This window comes from Chiloscyllium plagiosum, unplaced genomic scaffold (assembly GCF_037043375.1).
Source record: "Chiloscyllium plagiosum isolate Xiang-an unplaced genomic scaffold, Cpla_swu_hap1 HiC_scaffold_21, whole genome shotgun sequence".
In the NCBI taxonomy this organism is placed as follows: Eukaryota; Metazoa; Chordata; class Chondrichthyes; order Orectolobiformes; family Hemiscylliidae; genus Chiloscyllium; species Chiloscyllium plagiosum.
Window position 1 is genome coordinate 27,561,459 of NW_028270159.1, and position 24,919 is coordinate 27,586,377.

The 24,919-nt window shown below is 39.7% G+C and overlaps 1 protein-coding gene across 6 annotated transcripts in view; it reads left to right on the forward strand.

Moving 5' to 3' along the window:
* dennd1a (DENN/MADD domain containing 1A) overlaps nt 1-24,919 on the forward strand; it is a 533,820-nt gene that overhangs the window by 426,956 nt on the left and 81,945 nt on the right. For all 6 annotated transcript variants that reach the window (XM_087998441.1, XM_043720136.2, XM_043720139.2 and 3 more), the window contains 4 exons: nt 5,235-5,336; nt 7,110-7,197; nt 12,592-12,632; nt 23,833-23,904. In XM_087998441.1, coding sequence (XP_087854567.1) covers nt 5,235-5,336; nt 7,110-7,197; nt 12,592-12,632; nt 23,833-23,904 — 303 coding nt within the window. The remainder of the gene's footprint in view (nt 1-5,234; nt 5,337-7,109; nt 7,198-12,591; nt 12,633-23,832; nt 23,905-24,919) is intronic.

Consider the following 24,919-nt stretch of genomic DNA (forward strand, 5'->3'; position numbering starts at 1 on the left):
TATTATTTGTATTAAAGATAATATATAAATCAAAGTTGTAATTGTCCCTGTTAATTAAATCTGGCCAGCACCCCCTCCTTCAGATTGTACATCCCAGGTAAAAACCAAGTCTAATACAGATGCTCTTTATGTTTTAACTACTTGACCATGTTGCTATCTTACTTTTGTTTTCATAATCAGTTGAGTTTTGGAAACTACATAGGCTGTACAAAACTAGCTCATGTGTACTGTTCAAAAAGAAAGACAATGGCATGGCATTTGAGCTAATAACTGGTAGTGCGAAATAAAATGATCACAAAATGCAGGTAGGCCTTGAGGGTAGCAGAGTTGGCAGTTTCTGGCCTTGTGAAATGTTGCCCATCTGCTCACTGTCAGAGTAAGTTAGTGGTGCATTTGGATTCATGCCCTGGAGTTTCAGCTCTGAGCTAGTCATGTGACAGTCACCACGACAACTCAACAAGACTTGTAAACTGCTGCTTGTAGAGCCAGATGCTCCAGTGCACATGTGGTCTAATTATATGTCAGATTTTTTGCAATTATGAGAAAATTTGCACTGCTGTCTACATGCAAATATTTTAAATATTTGTTGGTCCTTGCTTTAAATGTTGATTTAAATTGTTTTCAATTGTGTACCTTTGCTTCACTCATAGAATATTGAAAATAATGGTTTAGACTGTCGCAGTACTCAGATTTGGAATGTGAATCATAGAGTGATAACAGTACATAGGAGGCTATTCAATGCATCATGCCTGTACTGTCTCAAAGACAGTATCTAATTAGTTTCACTTTGCTGCCCTTTCCCTGTAAATTTCTCACCCTCGAGTAATTTGTACAATTCCTTTTTTAAAATTTTTTAAATTGTTTCCACCAACCTTTCAGGCAGTACATTCCAGATCATAACTACTTGCTGTGTGAAAATAATGTCTCCTTACCTTGCCTCTGTCCTGAAATCTATGTCCTCTAATTATTGTCTCCTCTGTTACTGGAACAGCTTCTATTTACTCAATCAAAACCTTTGATAATTTGAAAAATGAATGTATTGCATATATTGTGGGGGAGGGGGGGGGTCAAAAATGAGCAGCTTGATCCCCCAAAAAACAGCCAACTAGACTAATGACATTGTATTAATTACATTAAAATAAATGCCAGTATTGAAGAAAATGACAGTGAATATCGTCAAATGAAATTCTGGAGAGAAGAAATCTACCAAAACAGGAAGCTTTAGTTAGGGAGTTTGAGAATGTGGCGAGTCAGTTATGAGCCTGCCAATAATAATTGACATAGGGTGAGGTAATGCATAAATGGAATCCTCAGATGACTGAGAGATGCAAACTGCATCATCGAACTGAATGAATGTTTCAAAATATATTGGAAGAATTTGTAAACAGATTCAGTGTAATGGAGGCCTGAGTGTCAGCAAAGTCTGATGAAGAACAGTTACTATAAGGGAAAGGTATGATGCTGTTTTCACTCAGGTGTTTTTCATGTTTGTTAATGCGCAGGATGTCAGCAAGGACAACGTTAGATAAGTCAAATAATAAAAACACAGCTGAAGATTTTCGGAGTGATGGGTTAAAATGAAAACACTTGAGAGAGAGCAATAAGTCATCTTGGATTTGGATAGGATATAGGGTTTAAAGTACCTGAGTCATCGTGAGGAATCCATCAAGATAGGGCTGCAGCAATTTAAGTAATCAGAAGTTTTGATAGTTGTTGAATAAACAAACTTTGATTTTTGCCAGTGCTAAGTTGGAGGTGGTATTGGCTCATTCATAATATTGTCAAGCAAGCAATCTGATAACAAGTTAGTGTTTGAGATTGAGGCTGGAAGCAAACAAACCAAGCTGGTCACTAATAGTATATTTCTGTATAATATATAATTAAACTACCTGGTATCAATAGATAATGATGCCAAAGGTGCTGTGTGAATGGAGAAACAAATGGGTCACAACTGGAATGGTTATGGTATTCGAAAAAGATGACCATGTAGTCAGGGAGAAATTTCAGTGTGCCATATCAGTGATACTTCAGCTGAAATAATCATGTAGAAACATCACAGTTGCCAATATGAATTTATTAAAAATATAATTTAGAAGTTTACTGAAAATGGTGCTGAATTTATTGATTATTATCCTGAATCACGAAGTAATTAAAGTGTAGTTATCTTCCAGGAAAAAAAAGGTGTACAATGAACAATGTAATAAAGTTAAAATCAGTCATACCTCACTCAGACACTGATTTTGCTAACGTGTTGAAGTTAGCAGAGCACAAGGTTTGAAATATTAACTGTAAAAGGGAACTGACTGTATCAGAGATGGACTGCTTTGCAGCTTATAAATTCCAAGAAAAAATAATCATTATACTGATTAGATATTACTTGTTAATACTATTATACAGAATTAACCCAATGACACTGTATATAAATAATATGGCAACTTTTGTGTTGTTTACAATATTAAATTCAACAGAAAATTGTGTTTGTTTATTTTCTATTTAACACCATCATTTCTGGCATATCATCAAATGCCCCTTTTCATAATTCTCCTTTTAAATAAATAGAAGATGATGGCATAGCTTAGTCCTGAAAGCTAATGATAGAATTATGGTTGTCATTTCCTTAATTTTAGCTCAGTACTCATGAGAGTGTGAACGCTCACCCGCTGATGCTGCCTGTACCCTGTTAGAATACATAAACATGCACTCCTGCAGGAATTGTTGGGCAGTTGCATATTATTCACATGTTGTGATATATTTTGGAAGTTAACCTAGAATACAGATTGAGTGGTTTTTTTTAGAAATCCTCACTTAACATTCCTTCCAAAGCTAAGAGAGGACAAGTCATCATGTCAAACATGGTCCAATTATCTTTGTTATTAGGATTCCATGGTAATGAACATCACTTCAACCACTCTATCTGTAACTTAATGATTCAGTTAAAGAAGTGCCTGCAATCTCGACTTTTGCTTTACGCAGGAAAGTCTAACAATATAGATTTGTTTTCTCTAGTCATATTTTGACTGCGCCATGAAACATAAATAAAATAGTTATCTCCTCCTCATGTTACAAAGACTTCAACATTCTTACAGACTGGAGGACATCCAATAATATGGAAAGGCAGAAAAATGGCATTTTTAGATAGATGTTATTCACATTTGTTGGCTGCATTTTTAATACTCAAAAGAAAGACAGCATTTACCTAAATATGTCTTTGCATGACAATCAATATTTCCAGTTTATAAAATTTGAAAGCAGTTGACATTTCAACTTTGAATTGATGTTCTTCTCATTAAAATTGCAAATTAACCTCAACCACCAAAAGGAAATCTCAAACATGTGCACATTAGAAGAGTGCTCCAAACCTACAATGCATCACTCCATCTAGTTGAAAAGATGTGCTACAGGAAAAGGCTGAACAGGGCTGGGCTAATTTCCTTAGAGTGTTGGAGGCTGATGTAACTTAGAAGTTTATCAAATCATGAGGGTTGTGGATAGGGTGAATAGCCAAGGTCTTTTCCCCAGTGGAGGAGAGTCCAAAACCAGAGGGCATAGGTTTAAGGTGAGATATAAAAGGGACCTAAGGGTGGTGAGTATATAGAATGAACTGCCAGAAGAAATGGTGGAGGCTGGTTCAATTATGCCATTTAAGAGGCATCTGGATGAGTATATAAATAGAAAGAGCATAGAGGGATAGGCCAAATGCTGGCAAATGGGACTAGATTAAGTTAGGATATCTGATCAACATGATTGAGTTGGACAAAAGGATCTGTTTCCATGCTGTATATCTCGAGACTCTATGGCATCTGCCATTATCTTAAAGAAGTTAGCTGTAATGTGAGACTCTAGAATATGGTATTGTCTTCACCAGGATCAATAGTTTTTGTCAGCTGAGGTGGACGTAGAACTTAACTAATGGAGTGGGCTGTTACTGCGAACAGGTTAGAAACTAGTTGCTGCTGAATATTTCAACAGTAATGTCATTCTGGAGCAGGATGGTGGACTGGTTAAGTCATAGCTTTTATGTCCACATTCTTGTGGTTGCAAAGTTACTTATAATGGGTGATTTGGTGTGTCTATGTGCTTTACAAGTTTGGAACCCAATTCTGAAGAAGGATCACTGGGCAGAAAGGTTAACTCAGCTTTCTCTTCACAGATGTTGCCAGACCTACTAAGTTTCTCCAACAATTTCTGTTTTTGCTCAAATGTGTGTTTGGTTTGTTGGAGCCATTTCTGTTTTGTTCAACCTACTTTGAAGCTGTACAGATTTGTAAAAGAAAATGGAATGGAGGAAATATGAGAAAATAAGACAACCCTTAATATAATGCTCACTTTAACACAACCAATTTGGTTTCAAACATGTGGTCAGATGCTAATGGTGATGAGCAAGGGGAGGAGGAATAATAAATGTTACAGAAGTAAGAGGTGTTACAGAAGTAGAAATTACTTAACATAATGGAAGGAATGTTTCTCTTGATATTTTCTTATGCATGTGTTGGTATAAACAAAAGGAGAAATTGAGGTCTGCAGATGCTGGAGATCAGAGCTGAAAATGTGTTGCTGGAAAAGCGCAGCAGGTCAGGCAGCATCCAGGGAACAGGAGAATCAACGTTTCGCGCCTGATTCCTGAAGAAGGGCTTATGCCCGAATCGTCGATTCTCCTGTTCCCTGGATGCTGCCTGACCTGCTGCGCTTTTCCAGCAACATATTTTCAGCCTTGGTATAAACAAAAGGCAAGTGTATGTCAGGATACCCATTCGTAAGGGACATTTTCAAATTATACATCAAAGGCTGAGGAATGTTCTGGGTACTTGATTGTTTAGATTGTATATTGCAGTACTTGCCGGCAAGCCTGAAGGTGTTGCCTCAGGTAATGTGGAGGACATTGTAGAAATTAACTCCAGAGTCTTCAGCTGAACCTCAGAGTGACATTATTTCCCTAACTGATATAAGTAACAATATCTGAAAATAACTTGTCTTTTTTGTTCACCTCTGATCTTAAATTCAAGAATGCATCCCCAAATGTTCATTATAGGTAACATACTTGGTTTCTAACAACCACCCCTTAATTGTATGATTGCAGTTCAAGTGCATCTGGTACTTGCTTTCTGCTTAATGGTCCCAGGCCCAGGTTCAAGTCCCAGCTGCTCCAGAAGTCTGTAATACCATCTCTGAACAGATTGAGTTAAAAAAATTAATAAACTCCACAAGTTACATTATAATCTTGCCATTGTTTATAGGAGGAACCCATAACTTTTAATGAAGATGTTTTTGTATCACACCGCTCAAGTGCCATGCGGCAGTTCCTGCAAAATGCGATTCACCTTCAGCTCTTCAAACAGGTGAGGGACTAATGTTAACCTCTTGAGATGGTTGGCAGCTCAATCGTCCTCATTGTATTGAAACTCATATGCAAATAGATTCTTCACTAAGATTGACTAAAATAAGTTATTCTCTCTGAAATTCCAAGACATTGACTAAAAAGTAATCATTATGCAAGGTGCTAATTGTCGCACTGAAGTTATCAGAAAGAATAAAATAATAAGTGGTGCTTTTAACAAAGATTTTTATTCCAGCAAAATATTTGCTTGAATACCTCATCAGTTCATCTGTTCGCCATGAAGGTGAAACCTGAACTATAGTCAATGAAATGGTGAAAAGACGTAATGCTTTGCAATAGAGACATTCGGAAGAGTGATTAGAATATCTTGGAAAGAAAGAGAGAAAACAACAAAAGCCTCTGGGATGAATTCACCAGAAGAGGCATAATAAACATCATCAAAAAAAACTAAAATTGAGTTTAGTTGACCATCTGATTAAATGTGACAGTACTTAGACACAGCATAGCTCAAAGGCCATAATAATGGTAAAATGACTCAAAGATCAAAGGATTCTTGGACAAGCACGATCGAGGAATAAGCAAAGTCAGAAGTCACATGACACCAGCATATCGGTTAACAGGTTTATTTGAAATCGCTTTCAAAACACTGCTGCTTCATCAGTTGGAGTCTTCACATGAAGAAGGAGCAGTGCACTGAAATTTTATGATTTCAAATAAATCTGTTGGGCGATACGCTGGTGTCATGTGACTTATGGCTTTAACCACCTCAGTCCAACACTGGCACCTCCACATCGAGGAATAAGCAAAAATGATTATCGAGAGGCAGGGAGGACAATTTGCAATAGAAGTGACTAGTGCAGTATTATATTCAGCCCTCAGCAAGAGGCAGGAATTGAAGTAACAAATGTCAAAAAGTATTAGGCAGGAATGGTAAAATCATAGGGAGATTAGAACTATTTCTTTATTGAGTTAAATATTCGATTAGAGATTTTTTAAAAAGTCTCACTTGAAAGGGAGTGGAATTTATTGGAAAGCTCAGTTGTACCAATGTACATGCTAGGGAGTTAGATGTAGCTATCACTTCTGCTTGTGAGCACTAATTTTAATAGTTTCACAAGCTACATAGGAATTATCCATTTTTCTTTCTGAAAAACTGACTTTTGCTTTACTGTGCTCATATTGCTCATAATTTTTTTAGTACTATGAGCACCAGCAGTTTTTGTTTCAGCAGTTAAGGTAGGTGAGTCCTGTGGTGCTGCAATAGATTGATCATCATTGTTTTGGACCAAAAGTTTAACGTTTCAGATGTTACCTCTTCAAATGGAATAAAATTAGTGGTTTTCCTTCTTTATTGCATAGTTAAGCAAATTATTTATACAAGAGTCAAATTATACCAATTTTCTAGCAAATAAATACCTAGACTAGAGTTCTGAGCCATGTACTTATTATTTAATGTTAATATTTCTGACCATATTACTGACTGGGTATAATGAAAGAGAGACTTCCACTCATAAACAGCACCTTTCTAAACTGCATCTCTTTATTCAACCACATGTTCTACACTAAAAACAGAAGTATAAAGTTTGGTATAATTGTGTATTCGCTTTTATGTGATTCCTTTAATTCTTCTTTTGTTTTTTAAATTAGTCCATCCTTATTATGTGATTTGACAGCTTCAGAATTATAAATACTGTGCTTTTTCTGATACTCTTCTTTATGACAGTGTTGCACATTTGACCAGTTATTTTCTTAAAATAAAACTTTTCTTTTTCAGTTCATTGATGGTCGACTGGATCTCTTGAATTCTGGGGAAGGATTTAGCGATGTGTTTGAAGAAGAGATAAATAATGGCGAATATGCAGGTATAAGGCATTACTGATCAGTGCTCATAATAATGAAGCTGGAAAAAAATCTATTTTTGGCTGATATTTAGAGCTCAAAAAAACTGATGTGTCAATAAATTGCCTTTGACTCAGACCACAGGGAGTATAGCACTGTCTTTTGAGAAGCAAAAATTGAGTTTGTAATATGGGCACTTTTGCTTTGATTAACTTCCATTGCACTGTGTAATACACACTTTGCATTTTTAGGCTATTATGTTTATGACTTTGAAGATTCTTTGCAGCAATTTGTAGTTAAGATGAGCTTACTACAGTGGCAATTATTACAGCAGATTGAAATAATTTTTCCTCAATCTCTAAAGAACATTGATAATTTTAAAGTTCTTGAAGTGTGAAGCATTTCTGAGACACAGTAATTCCATGCCTCTGAAAGCAAATGCCAGTTTACACCAAGATTAACTGGTATCTAATGCAGATCTGTATAAAAACCAATTTAAAAAACTCTACTGCTGAACTCTGGAACCCTATGTCTAAACTTTGAGCGGGCTGACTTTAACAGTGTAAGTCTGCCGTGTTGATGTGTCTAAAGGCAGATGAATTTTAAGCATAAAGGATTTCTGACTGCTTCCTCCGACCCTTCAAATAGCCAGTGGATTTGCTATACTGTGTGCCTTATAAAAGCACATGGCCATTTAAATCTTAACCTATAAGTGATCATATATCAAGAAGTAAATAACATACCAAAAATGTAAACCCAATCTGGCTGTTTTAAAGCTTTTCATTTTTGTTTTTAAATTGGCCTTTTAAAAAAAAAATCCTCCCTTTAATCCTTCCAGCTGGGATTTATTTTTATTCATTCGCTGTATGGGGGTGTCACTGTCTAGGTCAGCAATTAATGCCCATCACTAATTGTCCAGAGGGTAGTTAATAATATTGGTCTGGAGTCACATGTAAACCAACCCAGGTAAGGATGACAGTTTCCTTCCCCTAAAGGACATTAGTGAATCAGATGAGCTTTTCCTGACAATCACCAGTGGATTCATGGTCTTAGACTCTTAATTCTAGATTTTTATTGAATTCAAATTCCATCATCTGCCATGTGATTTGAATTTGAACCTGGGTCCTGAGAACATTACCTGGGTGTCTGGATTAAGAGTCCAGTTGATAATTCCACTAGGCCATCTTCTCCTCTGTTGTGATGTTTTGGTGCTCCATGTATTCAAGACTAAACTTTACTCAGGTTAGGAAAGTAAATTACTTTTCATAAAACAATAGATGAATTATTACACTAGCATTAGAAAAATAGGTGAATATCTAACTTCTAGGAAATTTATATTGAATGAAAAGTCTGGGCTGAATCTTACAATATTTTAGCTAAGTGTCATTTTCATTGAGTTTCATGGAGAGTTTATCTTCACAACGATAGAATGGATAGTCAGAGTCTTTTTCCCAGAGTAGACATGTCAATTACTAAGGGATACAGCTTTATGGTAAAAGGGTTAAGTTAAGGAGATGTGAGAGACAAGTTTTATACGTGGAGGGTGATAAGTGCCTGAAATGTGCTGCCGCAGGAGGTGGTGGAGGCAAATACAATAGCAATGTTTAAGAGGCCTCTTGACAAATCTATGAATAGGCAGGGTACAGAGGGAATGCATACTGCGTAGAAGCAAAGGGTTTTTAGTTTAGAAAAGCATCATATGTCAGTGCAGTCTCGGTGTGCCAAAGCGCTTGTCCCTGTGCTGAACTGTTCTTTAGTCTTCGAACACTAGTAAGTTTTCTTGCACATCCATAAATTGCCTCATTGTGGCTCAGTGCTAGCCTGATGCTTCCACTTGCAGTAGCCAGAGGTATCACTGCTGGGATACCTTGGGTTCCCTGGCACCATGCCATCTTTAACAGGCTGTTGTGCACCCAGTCAAGCACTATCAATACTGACACCCCCTACATGGTTTATGACATTTGCCCAGATCAGGGAAGTCTAGGGAAATTGGTGTTGTACTTTGCAGACAAGAGCCTGGAGGCTGAGGAGCAATGTCCCCTTTCCCCAGGACCACCAGAGGAAGCCACAACACCTGCCACTCTGGTCTGATATTACTACCTGGGTCAGTGCAGTGATAGGCATTTGGAGGAATGCCCAGACATTCAGGAAGGTCAGTGACCTTTCTGCTGCCTCCATGCAAGTCCCCCCATCTTCTCTCTGCCTCACACTTTGTCCATCTCTGCTACTGCACTCTCCTTCCACCAAAGCTCATGCTCTACCATTCTCACAATTTCATGTGACACCTCCCTCACTTGCTCTCACCTGTCAGATCCTCCCATGCTACACCGTATTGTCTCTGCACTGCCTCCTGATTCATATGGGACACTTTGTCAGTCTTCCCCACCTTCACCAGCACGAATAGCTGTCCCACCCACTTTTGTCTCATTTAATCCTTCCACTTCGCAGTACAGCAAGATGTTCACGTCCCTGTCTGATGACTGCTGCACACACACCAAACTCCTGCCTGGTTTTGTCTGCGCTGAATTGCAAAGCAGCACCGTAGTCCTGCGAGTCTTTAAGTTGCGGTTGAAGAGCCAAAGTGCAAAAACGCAAGACAGGAATGCTGTGAGTGTGCACTAAGAGAGCAAGCTAGCAGCCCAGCCATGCAGCTTGTTCCAGTCTGAGAGTTTGGTGCCTATCCTATAAAATGTCATAACAGCAGCATTCCAATGAGAGTTGCTCCAAAGTACAGCACTGAAGTGCAAAGGTGTCCTGTAAGTGGAGTGGAATTATCACATAATGGTGCAAAGAGGCTGGTAGGAATCAGATACCAGTATTTATGCATTTGGATTTCATATGGCCAGAGCCTTGGAACCTGCTCTGGAAGTTTGGTGCTGGGTATCAAAGATAGTGACCGTGGTGGAGCAAGAGACCAGCTGGAGTTACCGGTACCCGCTCAGGAACTCTCTGCGTCTAACCTCTGCCTGCCCCATGATACGAGAGGAAACTGCGCATTAGTGAGGTGAGGTTTGCAGCTATTGAAGCTGATAACAGCAATGCTCCCTGTCGCTAAACCTCTTGCCATATCTGAGCAAGAATCTTGACTCAACATTAGACCAGTTTTAAACCAACATAATATCAGAATTGCTTTCTTCTTTCTTGTCTAAGATTAATTTATTTCTGCTCACTCCTATCCTAGATTAAAAAGAAAAGTAGCTGGTATCTTATGCCTACAGAAATCTCAAAGGAAAGAATGCTTTCAACTTTTGCAACATCGGGCAGTTTGCATGACTAGAGATGACTCGCCCAATAAATTTGCCTTTCACAGTCATGGAATTACATTTGCTTCAATTGAACAGAATTTGAAGCAGAGGCTAAAGTAGATGGTCAGTGTAATACCATCTGTTTCACTGAGGTTCATGGAAAATTTCTATTTTTTTTTATTTTTTTTTCTGTTTTAATGCTGTGTGATCAAATAGTGAAGGAGAGGGCAAGGATTAAATCAAAATAGAGTTGGAGAGGGAAATAATGCACTCCACTCCCTGCGGCACCCACCTCTCCCTGAACAATTCCAGGGTGTTGGTGGACACTGCGTGCTCCTTTTCCAGAGTCACCCGGACTCTAACGTAACCGCGGAAGAGGGGCAGGCAGTCGGCCCTAAAAAAAATTTATATTCTTTTCTGTGAGTTAATTGTATACCAATTGGAGATCCAGGGCATTAATTGAGATTTCCACTTGAGCACATATAAATAGGCACTTATCAAAAGTGGTGGAGAGTTTGTATGAGGAGATGTATGCCCGTAATGTTTCACTCTATAAATAAATTTTATACTGAAGAAGTCTGGGTCTAATACCATCCTTCACGAGCTGATTTTATTGATTCGCTCATTGTCCAATTTAAAATTACAACCCATTTTAATTAAAAATGAACAAACTGAATTTGGTATCAAAGCAAGTATTTTTATCTTAAGATGTTTACATACCCCATGTCATGATCCCAGCTGATAGCTATTCTCGGCAACTTAGATCCTAGAGTGAAGCCAGAATTGATAGACATAAGTTTTATTTTTACAATTTTTGTTTATCAGTCACTGAATATTTACAAGAGGGTGCCAATATATTTTAACAAAAGAACATAAGTTTATTACACAAAAAAATTAAATTATGTTACACAACTATGTTACACTGTAAAAGAACTATTTGACACAAACTCAATACAAATATCAGAAAGAATGATTTAGTTCTTTTAACCTCAACATTACAGGTACTCAAACCTCAGCAAATAGTTACACCCATCTCCACTTTGAAGCGAGGAATCCAGTAGGCATCTGTGGGGGGGGGAAGAGAGAGCGAGAGAGAGATATACCCTTTTGAGTCCAGTATGACTCTTCGACTTGAAATGCCATCTCTGTTCCTCACTCCACACATGTTGCCAGATCTGCTGAGTGTCTCCAGCACTTTCCTTTTTTTTTCAGATTACAAGACCCATGGTTTTTTTCTTTAATCTGCTTCAGCGATCCCTATTCAGTTGGCATGGCTGTATTTGGCTTATTTTTGGAAAAGTGCTGCATTCACTGCTGTTTTGTTTGGTTAATGTCTCTTCCTGACACTTTTAAATGAGCTACAACCGTGCCCGCTTGTTAATTAACAAGTGTTCCTTAAACTCATGTCTTCAGCTGCCTTGTTGATTGTCTTTCTGCCTGACAGTTTGCTGCATCTGGAACTTTTCTATTGCTAACTTTTGAGCTTCATAGGAGTTGCCTTCAGCCCAGATTGCTGGACATTGCTATATTAACTGCTGTTAAGGACCTTTTCAGTCCAGACCCACAGACACAGTCTATAACTCATTGGCTTTTTGGATGCTCTGTCTCTCTCCATAGGTCATTGGACATATTATTGCTCGGCAACAGCCCTTTTTCTTTACTGTTTTAAAACATTAAACTATTAACTCCCAGCTGTTCTCCAAGGCTGTAAATCCTCAGTAATAATGCATGTATGCATAAACCAGATACCATGTACCACACTCAGAACAACCTAAAATGAATCTAAGTATCATATCTTCCCCCCTTTCCTACCACACAATAATAAAAATATAATTTCAACTTAAATTGTTCTTCCAATTTAGAAACCAATTTCTCAAATAACAACTAAGTGTTATGAATCTTCATCGCACGTATCAATAGCCAGTGCTCCATTTGTGCTGCTCCAAACTAAAACCAAATATCTTCTGATATTCCTGTATCACACCATATTATTGTGCTTTATCTAAAGGAGATAAATCTCTCAAAAATAGACTTTGCAAAGAGTTTGAAAAAATAATTACCTCTATATTATAGGTACACATCCATAAAATTGAAGAACTGTAATCCTTTAACTTGAACATTTTCTTAATGTGAGCTGATCTTCCAACTAAATCACTCTTCTGCCTTATGCAGGAAGTGACAAATCTTATCACCAGTGGCTGTTCACAGTGAAGGTGAGTGACATCTATTTTATTACCAATATGTTAAAAAGAATAAAAACTAACATTAAACAGAAAAATTGCCAGGAATAAACTGAATGTAAACTCCCTTCTATATATACTGAAGTGTTCATTAAAAGTCTGGACAGTGAATTGTATTACTGCATTTGAATGGGTGAAGAATACATTCAAGGATACATAATCTCTCGATGTAAGCCCTGAGTTATGATTTGATAATCCTGTACAGTACCTTTCTAGCCTTCCAAGCTTGCATCACATACTTTGGTCATTTACTTTCTTGAGCTGATTGCTAGAACATGCATGAGTACATGATTCAGAGAAGTAACCTGGGTAAATAACTTTCCTCCTCCTGTGTGAAAAGCTGCTGGGTCTATGCTCAATGACTCACCTTTGATAGCGCATCTGGAAGTTGAACCTCATGCTGAGGGGAATTGCAGTACTGATCATTACTTTGTAGCAATGCCAAGTTTATAATCATTTGGAAGCATCCTGTTCACCACCTACTAAATATGTTTTTATATTTATTTCCAATTATGTTTTCTTGTAAGTTTACAAAATAATAACTTAGCTGACCTTTATAGATGACTTCAATTCATCTTTCAATTAGAATTATTACATTTTCTTGGCATCCAAGTTATGTCCAAGCAATCTAAATTGAAAATACCATGGTCTTATTGATATAAGTAGGAACAAATATTCTATTCGTTCCATTACCATAATGCATGTAGATGTGAATGAATTATTGACCTATTTGAAAGGATATGAATAAATAGATAAATTCAAATTTGGAATCTGAAATTGCAGTTGAGAGGATATTTTAAAGGCTTGAACGTGGGACCCTGGCCAGGAATGCATGAAAATAGTCAAGTCTGGATGTAAAAAGTTTTCAGCAACAAAAGAGTTGAGACAGAAGCAGAGCTCGATGACATAGGTGATGGTGTAGATAAAATGGTCAGGAACTCAACTTGGGGTCAGTTATGGCAGCCACATTGTGTACAGTTTGGTTCAGCCTCAGACAGTCATCATGGGGCGTGACGAGATGGAGTGGTGCTGAAGGACTAGAGTTTATGGCAGGGGTCATAGGATATTTTAAGTTTGTCACCCTGCATAACATCAACTGAAAAACACTTCTGTGAATTCTGTATACTGTCTGAGTAGAGAAAACTAAAAATGTTTCTAATTGAAAAAGTTCTGTATCTATTTATTCATTTCCTTTCAAATAGGTCAAGAACTCATTCACATCTACATACATTATGGTAATGGAACGAATGGAATATTTGTTCCTACTTATATCAAAAAGACCATGGTATTTTCAATTTAGATTGCTTGGACATAACTTGCATGCCAAGAAAATGTCATAATTTTAATTGAAAGACGAATTGAAGTCATCTAAAATTTCTTGCGCACAGTTTAAACTATGGTGTGGAATTTCCAGTGCACCACTTGTTGAATGAAAGTGAAGTATTAAGATTTCAAAACAAGCATATTCAATTTTAACTCCTGGTGGGATATTTTTAACTATTGGGCCTTATTTGAATCAAGACATTCAGTTGCTCAGTTGTTTAAGCAGCGTTGACTGTTGTTGAACAATAAAAATTGAATGGCTTTGAGGCACTGGGTAGCCATGTTATCGAACTAATGAATAACAGAAGTTCAGATCTGCCTTGTAGGGCACACTAGAATATGTTCAGATTCCATTGCAGTCCCTTGCAGCATGAAATGCTGAGTTGTATTTATTAATTAGACTCTCACTGGAGCCTGTTCATTCACCACCGTGAAAAAGCTGCACACAGGTGGGAAATAGAGGTGTTCTATTTTAAATGCTCTGTCATTCAGTTCCTACTGATAGAAAGAACAACTTTAATGCTCCACCATGTGCAATGCTGCTATCTTAAATATTTCAATGTATACTTTTACAGGTAAGTTCAGTATTTATATGATATACTGAACAACTGTCTAAAAAGAGGTTTTAGTTTTAATTGATTTATGTTAGTAATAGATGATTATGCATAAGCAATTCATTTCTTTAAATATTTAATCAATTTTTTTTCCCTTAGTTCAGTTCAATATAAATAATAATCTTTGTCTAATTAAGCCTCATTTCTTTAATCACACTAGGATAAGAACTAGTCTTGAAATCAAAACTCAAGGGGCTTCCTCTCTGACCTATAACATTAATTGAAATTAAATAAATGATAATTCATTCAAAGTCTTTGAAAAGAACATTAATAAATATATACATCTTTGTTCAGAAAGATAAAGGTTGATGTATGAATTCCTGACGAATTCACTATTTTGTGTTTCTTTTAACAGTGATTGACAGATAATTCTGAGTATTGTTTCTGCATTCTGAACAATGTGGAGACAAAACAGCCCAACCCACACAGTTATGCTTGAGATTAACACATCTTCCAATGCAATATGAAAAATTTAATTAAGCTCAATTTTTGTTAGACTTTTAGCATTATCGTATTTAGTCACTTTACAGAATTGTTCTCCAAATCTCCTTCCTAATATTTCAAAGGAAGGAAAGACTTCATTAAGTAAGTGAGACAGTCTGTCCCTCCCTGCCATTCTCAACCTGCCAGCAGCCTTTGACACTATTGATTCCACAGACCTCCTACAAAATCCAGCAGGATGGGACTGCCCTTACCTGGTTCCATTCTTAACTATCCAGTCATACTCAAAGAATAGCCAGCAATGGCTTCTCTTCCCATTTCAGCACAGTTACCTCCAATATCGACCAAGGAACTATCATTGACCCCTTCTTGTTCCGCATTGATGTACTCTCCCTCAGTTACATTATCTGCAATACAACTTCGGTTTTCACATTTATGCTGATGACAACTTTCTCTCTTAACACTGCCACCACCTCTAAATTACCGGACTGCTTTTCTGATATTCACTAGTGGCTGAGCCACAGTATTCTGCGATTAAATGTTGGGAAGATGGAAACCATTGACTTTGATCACTGCCACAAACTCTGGTCTTTCAGTACCAATCCATCGCTCTCTATGAAGATTGCTTGAGGCCAAACTCTACACAACCTGGCTGCCATAATTGGCCCCAAATTGAGCTCCTTACCATTTTATCTGCACTATCACCAAGATCACCTATGTCATCTGGCTCTGCCTCTGCTTCAACTCTTTCATTGCTGAAACCTTACACAAGTCTTTGTTACATCCGGACTTGACTATTCTCATGCATTCTGGGCCACCGTTCCACATTTTATCCCTTGTAAGTTTGAGGTCAACCAAAACTCTGCTGCCCACCTTTTACCTCTTTGAAGTAAAATTCCTAATTTCATGTCCAAATCATCAAATTAAGCTTAAACTTGAATCAAGACCAAGACAGCTGCTTAAAAAAAATCCCAGTTCTGTTTTGTTTCAATGCTCATGCAATAAAAATGTAAAAGCAATTGCTTTTTTTATCATCTGCCCTGATATAATGTATAAGTGTTAACCCATTAAATATATCTTTCTTGATTTCATGTGCCATCTAGTTCTTCCAGTTTTAAATTCATTGTGACGATACTATGGCTTTAAGAGGTGTATTTTGTCCAGCTTTTTCTAAACTAAAGGAAGGTTGAGACAGAGGTTCCAAGTGGTCAGCTCAAAGCTAATAAAGTAAGCAGCTGGTATGGCCTTGGTCTTTTTAAAATTTGGAACAATAGAAGCAGCTGAAATGGGTGGCGGGATGGTGATGGGTTGGGGGAGGTGGTCAACCTCCCAGAGAACCAGGATTTTCAATTTCAGCTTTTGGCAGTTGCTGGGGTCATGAAGCTGGATGTGGAAGCTCTTATTCCTCTCTCTGTGACATCTACAAGCTAGGCTTCTCTGCCTGCTGCTAGAATTGCATCTGAGACTATCTGTTTTACTGAACTTGCCTTTGCCATAGGGGTGTTTTAGGGATGTTACTATATTGGAAGAGTTAATTACTAATAGTAAATACATATTTTGTTAAGCATTTCAATAGAGTTACAGTTATGCTTTTTTATTTGTCTGTGTTTGATCAATCAAAAATTGCATCAGGAACACATTGCATTACAATTACCTTTGAAATAAGAAAACCTTTTAGGGTTTAGGCTATCTTAATGTATTTTGGGAGGGTTTGGTCTGGTCCATAAGAACTGAAAGGTGTTGTTTCTCATGTTTTAATTTGTTTAATATAATTGTATCTTTTTTTTTAATATGAAATAATGCATAATTGCAAAAGTATACTAACAATCTTAAGAGCAGGATATTAGGAAATGACCATTGTGACAACAGTTATTTTTAAAAACATACTAGAGCAATGCAAATATGAGGGTAACATAAATACAAAAAACTGAAGAAGGCATGTTTCTGTAATTTAAAATTGAACATTTTGAGTTCTGGAAGAAGGAATTTTGTTGGTATGAGTTTTAGTGCTTGGAAATCTGGGTGCTGTTTTTCTGTCCCAACAACAATTCTTTTGGAGTGTCATGCATTGTGATGAAAGAACAAAGAACAAAGAAAATTTACAGCCTAGGAGCAGGCCCTTCGGCCCTCCAAGCCTGAGCCGATCCAAATGTACTGTCTAAACCTGTTGGTCAATGCGTAAACATCTGTATCCCTCTGCTCCCCACCTACACATGCATCTGTCCAGACGCATCTTAAATGAATCTACCGTGCCTGCATCTACCACCACTGCTGGCAACGCGTTCCAAACGCCCACCACCCTCTGTGTGAAGTGCTTGCCGCATGTATCCCCCTTAAACTTTCCACCTCTCACCTTGAAAGCATGACCTCTCGTTATTGAATCCTTCACCCTGGGAAAAAGCTTGTCTCTATCCACCCTGTCTATACCCTTTATGATTTTGTAAACCTCAATCAGGTCCCCCCTCAATCTCCTTTTTTACAGTGAAAATAAACCTAATCTACTCAACCTCTCTTCATAGCTAGCACCTTCCATACCAGGCAACATCCTCATAAACCTTCTGTGCACCCTCTCCAAAGCGTCCACATCCTTTTGGTAATGTGGCAACCAGAACTGTACACAGTATTCTAAATGCGGCCGAACCAATGTCTTGTACAAGTTTAACATGACTTGCCAGCTCTTATACTGAATACCCCGTCCAATGAAGGCAGGCATACTGTATGCCTTCTTGACCACTCTATCCACCTGTGCAGCAACCTTCAGGGTACAATGGACCTGCACTCCCAGATCTCTCTGCCCATCAACTTTTCCCTAGTCTCTTCCATTCATTTTATAATTCGCTCTAGAATTAGACTTGCCTAAATACATCACCTCACATTTGTCTGGATTGAACGCCATCTGCCACTTTTCTGCCCAACTCTCCAGTCTATCTATCCTCCTGTAGTCTCTGACAGGCCCTTATGCTTTCTGCTACTCCACCAATCTTTGTGTCATCTGCAAACTTGCTGGTCATGCCTGCAGTGCCCTCTTCTAGATCTTCTCGGATTAAAGATGTGCTGTTGTTTATATGTTTAAAGACTATAATCATAACACATTATTCAACACTTTTAATATCTCATTTGAAAGAGCTAATGTTTGGCAAATAGTTTGTATTAATGTATTTGGACAAATTGGACAGGCAGGAGTCTGGAAGGACACAGCAAGCCAGGCTGCATCAGGAGATGGAGAAGTCGATGTTTCGGATGTAACCCTTCTTCAGGACTGGGGGGTGGGTGTAGGGGGAGCTACACATAAAGGGGGTGGCAGGGGCAAGGTGGTGATAGGTGAAGATAGGCAGAGGGTATGACCCGATTGGTCAATGGGAGGAATGAATCCAGTAGGGGCTGGGAGGGGGAAGAGCTGGGAAGGGAGTCAGGGAATGGGAAGAGAGGTTATATTAAATTGGAGAACTCAATGTTGAGTCCTCCGGGCTGTAGACGACCCAGGAGGAAGTTGGGGTGTTGCTCCAATTTGCAGTTTGGTTTGCAGTGGCCAAGCATGGTCATGTCAGAAAGGGAAGGGGAATTAAAATGGGCGGTGCCTGGGAGGTCTGGTTGGCCCCTATGGTCCGGCTGAGATGCTCGGCAAACAGTTCCCTAAGTTTACGTTTGGTCTCCCCGATGTAGGGAAGACCACTTTGAGAGCAGCTGATGCAGTAAACTAGGTTGGAAGTCAGGCAGGTGAACCTCTGTCTAGAAGGACTGTGTTGGCCCCAGGATGGATGTGAGGGGGGAGGTGTACTGGCATGTTTTGCATCTTTTCCGGTTGCAGGGGAAGGTACCTTGGGGTTTGGGTGGCGTTCGTGGGTAGAGTGGTGCAGACCAAGGACTATGAAAGGGAATGGTCCTTGTGGAAGGCAGAGAGGGGTGTGGAGGGGAAGATATTCTTGGGGTGGGGTCAAGTTGGAGTTGGTGCAAGTTTTTAAGATGATGCATTGGATGTGGAGACTGGGAGGGTGGTACGTGAGGACAAGTGGAACTCTGCCTTTATTGCATTTGGAGCGGGGGGAATTTACAGCAGTGGAATGGGGAATGGCGGTCGTGTGGTGGAGGGCTTTCTGGATGACAAAGGGAAGAAAAGCTGTTCGAAATAGGTGGACATCTGGGATGTTTTGGAGTGGAATGTCTCCTCGTCTGAGCAGATGCAGTAGAGGCATTGGGAGAATGGGATGGAGTTCTTGCAGGATATTGGGTGGGAGGAAGTGTAGTCTCGGTAGTTGTGGGAGTCTGTGGGCAGAGGCTGAACGCCAACTCTCCAACACCATGTCCTTCCTCCCCCTTGCCCATGACCCCACTGCGACCCATCATGCCAAAATCACTCACTGTCTGTGCCCTCATTGCCTCCAGTGATCCCCCCTCCACTGCCTCCAAACTCACAGCTCCCCAGAACTGCCCAGTTCTACCTGCTCCCCCAGATCCACAATCCCAACTACAGTGGAGGCAACGGCCTAGTGGTATTATTGTTGGACTGTTAATCCAGAGACCCAGTAATGTTCTGGGGACCCAGGTTCAAATCCCTCTACGACAGATGGTGGGATTTGAATCCAATAAATGTCTGGAATTAAGAGTCGAATGATGACCATGAATCCATTGTCAATTGTTGGGAAAATCCATCTGGTTCACTAATGCCCTTTAGGGAAGGAAACTGCCATCCTTATCTGGTCTGGCCTACATGTGACTACAGACCCACAGGAATGTGGTTGACTCTTAACTGCTGTCTGGGCAATTAGGGGTGGGTAATAAACACTGGCCTAGCCAGCGGCTCCCTTGACTCGTGAATAAATAATTTTTAAAAACTACCCGGCCGACCCATTCTCCTGCCCCACTGAACTCATCTCATCCAACCTCGACTTCAGCTTTTTCCCTCTCGGTTCAGGCACTTCCCACCTACATCCACAACACCCACCACACCATCCATCTCTCCAGTAATTTCCAGTTCCCCGGCCCCCAGTGCTTTATCTTCACTGTGGACGTGCAGTCCTTATACACATCCATACCCCTCGAGGATGGCCTCCAGGCCCTCCGCTTCCTCCTCTCCACCGGACCCAACCCGTCCCCCTCCACCACCTCATCAGAATGTTCCTCACCCTTAACAGCTTTTCCTTTAACTACTCCCATTTCCTCCAAATCCAAGAGCACCATGGGCACCCGGATGGGCCCCAGCTATGCCTGCCTCTTTGTCGGCTATGTCAAGCAGTCCCTCTTCAGTGCCTACACAGGCCCTGTGCCCCAACTCTTCCATCATTCTATCGATGACTGCATCAGCTCAGTGTCCTGCACCCGGGCTGAACTGGAGCAGTTCATCAATTTGCCCAAATTTCCACCCTGCCCTCAAATTCACTTGTTCCACCTCCGACACTTCCTTCTCCTTTCTTGACCTCTCTACTTCCATCTCTGGCGAGAGTCTCCAGGCGGACATTTACTACAAACGCACACACCATAACTACCTGGGCCAGACCACCTCCCACCCGGTATCCTGCAAGAACTCAATCCCGTTCTCCCAGTTCTTCTACCTCCACAAGCATCTGCTTGGACGAGAAGACATTCCACTCCCAAGCATCCCAGATGTCCACCTATTTCAAACAAGAATGCATTCCGCCGCACTACCTCCTTTCCCCGTTCCACTGCTCTAATCCCCCTTGTCCTCACCTACCAGTCTCCGCAACCAACCCATCATCCTTAAAAACTTCTGCCAACTCCAACTAGACCCCACCACCAAGAATATCTTGCCCTCCCCACCCCTCTCTGCCTTCCGCAATGACCGTTCCCTTTGACAGTCCTTGATTTGCACCACTCTTCCCACCAACCCCAACACCCCCCAAGCCCCAGGTACATTCCCCTTCAACCAAAAAAAAAATCTAAAACCTGGTGGTACACCCCCCCCGCCCCGCCTCCATCCAGGGTTCTAAACAGTCCTTCTGGGTGAGACAGAGGTTCATCTGCCTCTAGTTTACTGCATCAGGTACTCCCGATGTGGTCTTCTCTACGTCAGGGAGACCAAACGTAAACTTAAAGAACGGTTTGCCAAGCATCTCAATCAAGCCCGCAGGGGCCGACCAGACCTCCCAGTCAACGCTCATTTCAATCCCCCTTCCCATTCCCTTTCCGAACAATGCCTCATCTTCCACCTGGGTAGCCTACAGCCCAGAGGACTCAACATTGAGTTCTCCAACTTAAAATAACCTCTGTTCCCATCCCACAACTCCCTTCCCAGCCCCTTCCCTTCCCTTCCAACCCTCCCAGTCCCCTATTGGATTCATTCCTCCCATTGACCAACTAAGTCATACCCTCTGCCTGTCTTCACCTATCCCCACTTCACCACCTTGCCTCACCATCCCTTTTATCTGCAGCTCCCCTTACGCCAACCCCCAGTCCTGAAGAAGGGTTACATCTGAAATGTCGGCTTCTCCACCATCTGATGCTGCTTGTGTTCTTCCAGCCTGCTGCCTGTTTACTTTGGATTCCAGCATCTGCAGTTTTTTTGGTCTCTAACCAAGTGTATTTGGACAAAGCATGCTACTTTTGTCTTCTATCCCAAATCCCCTTTCTTTATTTGAGGAGTCTCCTTCATGATTGGTAATCATTTCCTCAGCCAACTCCAGGACTGTTCTATTTTCCCTTCATGTAGTCAGTCTACCACTTGTCAGTTTGAAATGTGCTCATTTTACTTTGCCACCTTCATATCCATCCTGATCTCTGTTACCTCAGCAGGGAATTGATAACTTTCTAGAAATAGAATCCTCTTCCTTACTGCACTCCACCTCTTCATGCGAATGCATTTTATAACTTAAGATGTTAACTTTACAGACCTCATAACACAAAAAAATAGAAGAAATTGGAGAGAGGGTAATGAGAAACGAAGAAAAGGATACATAAATTTATTTTAGAAAGGGGACTAGATAATTTATATGATAATAACAATCATCAAAACAAGATGACTGAGTTCAAGGAACAATAGATTGCACTTGGAATCATAAAAAATTCAAAGTACAATACAAATAAAAATATGTACATCTAATAAAAATAAGAAACAATAACACACCAAGCTACCTCTTGGACTGTATCTTCAATAACTTGTTCATCAGAATCTTGCACTGAGACTGATTACCTTGATGTTTCAAATTTTTGGAGGACGAATTCCAACTGTCAGAGTTCAAATGTTGTACTTTTACATGGGAAAATCACAGAATTTCATCGTACAGGATGACCCTGTTGGACTAGGTCTTTGGTAGAGTTGTCCAATTAGTCCCATTCCCATTCTCCATACCATGTTTTAGATTGACTATCACCTGATGAAGGAGCTTCACTCCGAAAGCTAGTGTGATTAGATTAGATTACATTAGATTACATTAGATTAGATTACATTACAGTGTGGAAACAGGCCCTTCGGCCCAACAAGTCCACACCGACCCGCCGAAGCGGAACCCACTGATACCCCTACATTTACCCCTTACCGAACACTACGGGCAATTTAGCATGGCCAATTCACCTGACCTGCACATCTTTGGACTGTGGGAGGAAACCGGAGCACCCGGAGGAAACCCACGCAGACACAGGGAGAACGTGCAAATTCCACACAGTCAGTCACCTGAGGCGGGAATTGAACCCGGGTAGCAGTGCTAACCACTGTGCCACCGTGCCGCCCATACCGTGTGCTTCCAATTAAACCTGTTGGACTATAACCTGGTGTTGTGTGATTTTTAACTTAATGTTTTAGATTAGATTAGATTCCCTACAGTGTGAAAACAGGCCCTTCAGCCCAACAAGTCCACAATGATCCTCCGAAGAGTAACCCACCCAGACCCCTTTCCCGCTGACTAATGCACCTAACACTATGGGCAATTTAGCATGGCCAATTCACCTGACCTGCACATTTCTGTCCCCCAAGGTTTGCAAATTTTCAATTTCCTATCTACATTCCTTTAATAACTACTCCTGAAGCTGCTTCTCCCATCCTTTCAGTCATAGCAATTTTCTCCTTAAAATAAATTCTCTTGTTGATATTTTGTCAATTATTTATATCTGTGTCCTCTGGTTACCAACCCACCCACTGGTTTGCCCTTATTTACTCTATCAGTAGCTTCATAATTTTAAACTTCTCTAATAAGTTTCCTCTAACCTTCTGTGCTCTCAGCAGAACAATCTGAGATTTTCTTGTTTCTCTACATATCTCACCACCAATTTTATTCTGGCAGATCTCTGTGCTTTCTCCAAGACCTTGACATCCTTTGTTGCTTTTTGTTCTAGTATTTCTTTCATATTTTTGCTGTAAAAATATTCAGGGTGTATGTCCTTCAAGGTACTCCCTGTGAGAGTGAGTCAAGTTCAGCCAATTATCCATTTTTTAAAAATCCTGTCCTCAGAATTCTTGTCAATAGCCCTTTATTTTCCAATGCTTTGAAATTGCTTTTTATTGTGTATTGAGAATATTAATGATATCCTGTAACAAAATTTAATTGTCACAACTCGGGTCTGTTCAGGGATGAGCATTTACACTGCTTTTGGAGATTTTTTTGTGGAAAACTGCAGCAATCCGGCATAAAATCAAGCTACATCATATCTGGAAATGCACCAAATTTGTCAAGGGATGTGCTACTGCCCCAAAACACTTGGCCTAGTTAATTCTGGGAAGTCATTGTTTTCAAAAAAAGAACTTTGGTCCTCTGGCTGAACCATGTGAAAATATATATGCCATTTTAAAGCATTTGTAATGTTATAAAAGTGTTCTGAAAATGAATTAACCACCAATGTATTAATAGAAAGGAAGTGGAGCCATCATAAATACAATGAAGACAAAGGCAAATCCTGCAATGAAGACTGTGTACAAGTTTGTAAGTTGACAATTTTAATATGGTTGAGTAAGATGGAACGTAAAAATCTATTAATTTCAATAAATTGTTCATGATGATTATATGTAAATAAATGGAAAACGCTGATATTTATTAGGATGACTTGTATCGAGCTGATGTGTAACTTCAGTGACTGTACAGTCAAATGTTAGTAAGTGAAGAGGTACACTTACCTTGGGGAAATTTCAAAAACTCATCAGCAATATTGTCAGCGATTTTAGTTGTTTGGAGTTGGAATGCTACCAAGTTGCTAAGGAAGTACTTCTCTGGCTGCTGATTGAACCCTCGTTCAAAGAACAATGGATTCTGTTTGCCTCAAGATGCTTTGTAATATTTCCATGACCAGGTGAGGCCTTTCTCTCTAAGGATGTATGATTTGGTGTCTCCATCTTCCCAAAGTCTATAATTGCAGTAGGAGTGGAAGATAACAACATAGGAGGTTGAGAAGTAATTTGAGGCAGGAGAGTAGAGAATGCTAAAGTGAGATTTAACAGAAGTTTCTTTTATAGTGAAACAGGCTTTTGATTGGACAAAAAGGAAAAGATTATTTCCTGTTATTCAGGAGTCAGAAGAGGAATTACCCATTGGAACTTTCTCTGATAAAGTGAGGAAAAGAATGAAACATTGTCTTACATTGGAAATCGTTAGAAAATTGAGTCACTCTTGCAGGGTACACTACAACATCAAAGGAAAATGGATTAACTGTTTAATGCAGATCAGTAGATTGTCCAAGAAAGTAGCCATTCCAAACACAATTAACTGATGTGCCATTAAAATGATTCTTGTCAAGTTGATATCGATATTAAGTGGTATCTCCAGCCTGGGTGGTCATTTGGGGATAGACTATTGGTGCTTCTTCCAAGATTGCCTATGAGCTTTTCATTCACGTGCTGAACTGACTAACTAGGCGACTGTAGATATTAACAATAAAAGAATAGTACAGGTGTCTTTGTAGAATGTGTAAAAGCTCTTAAGGGACGATTTTGACCTCATTTAT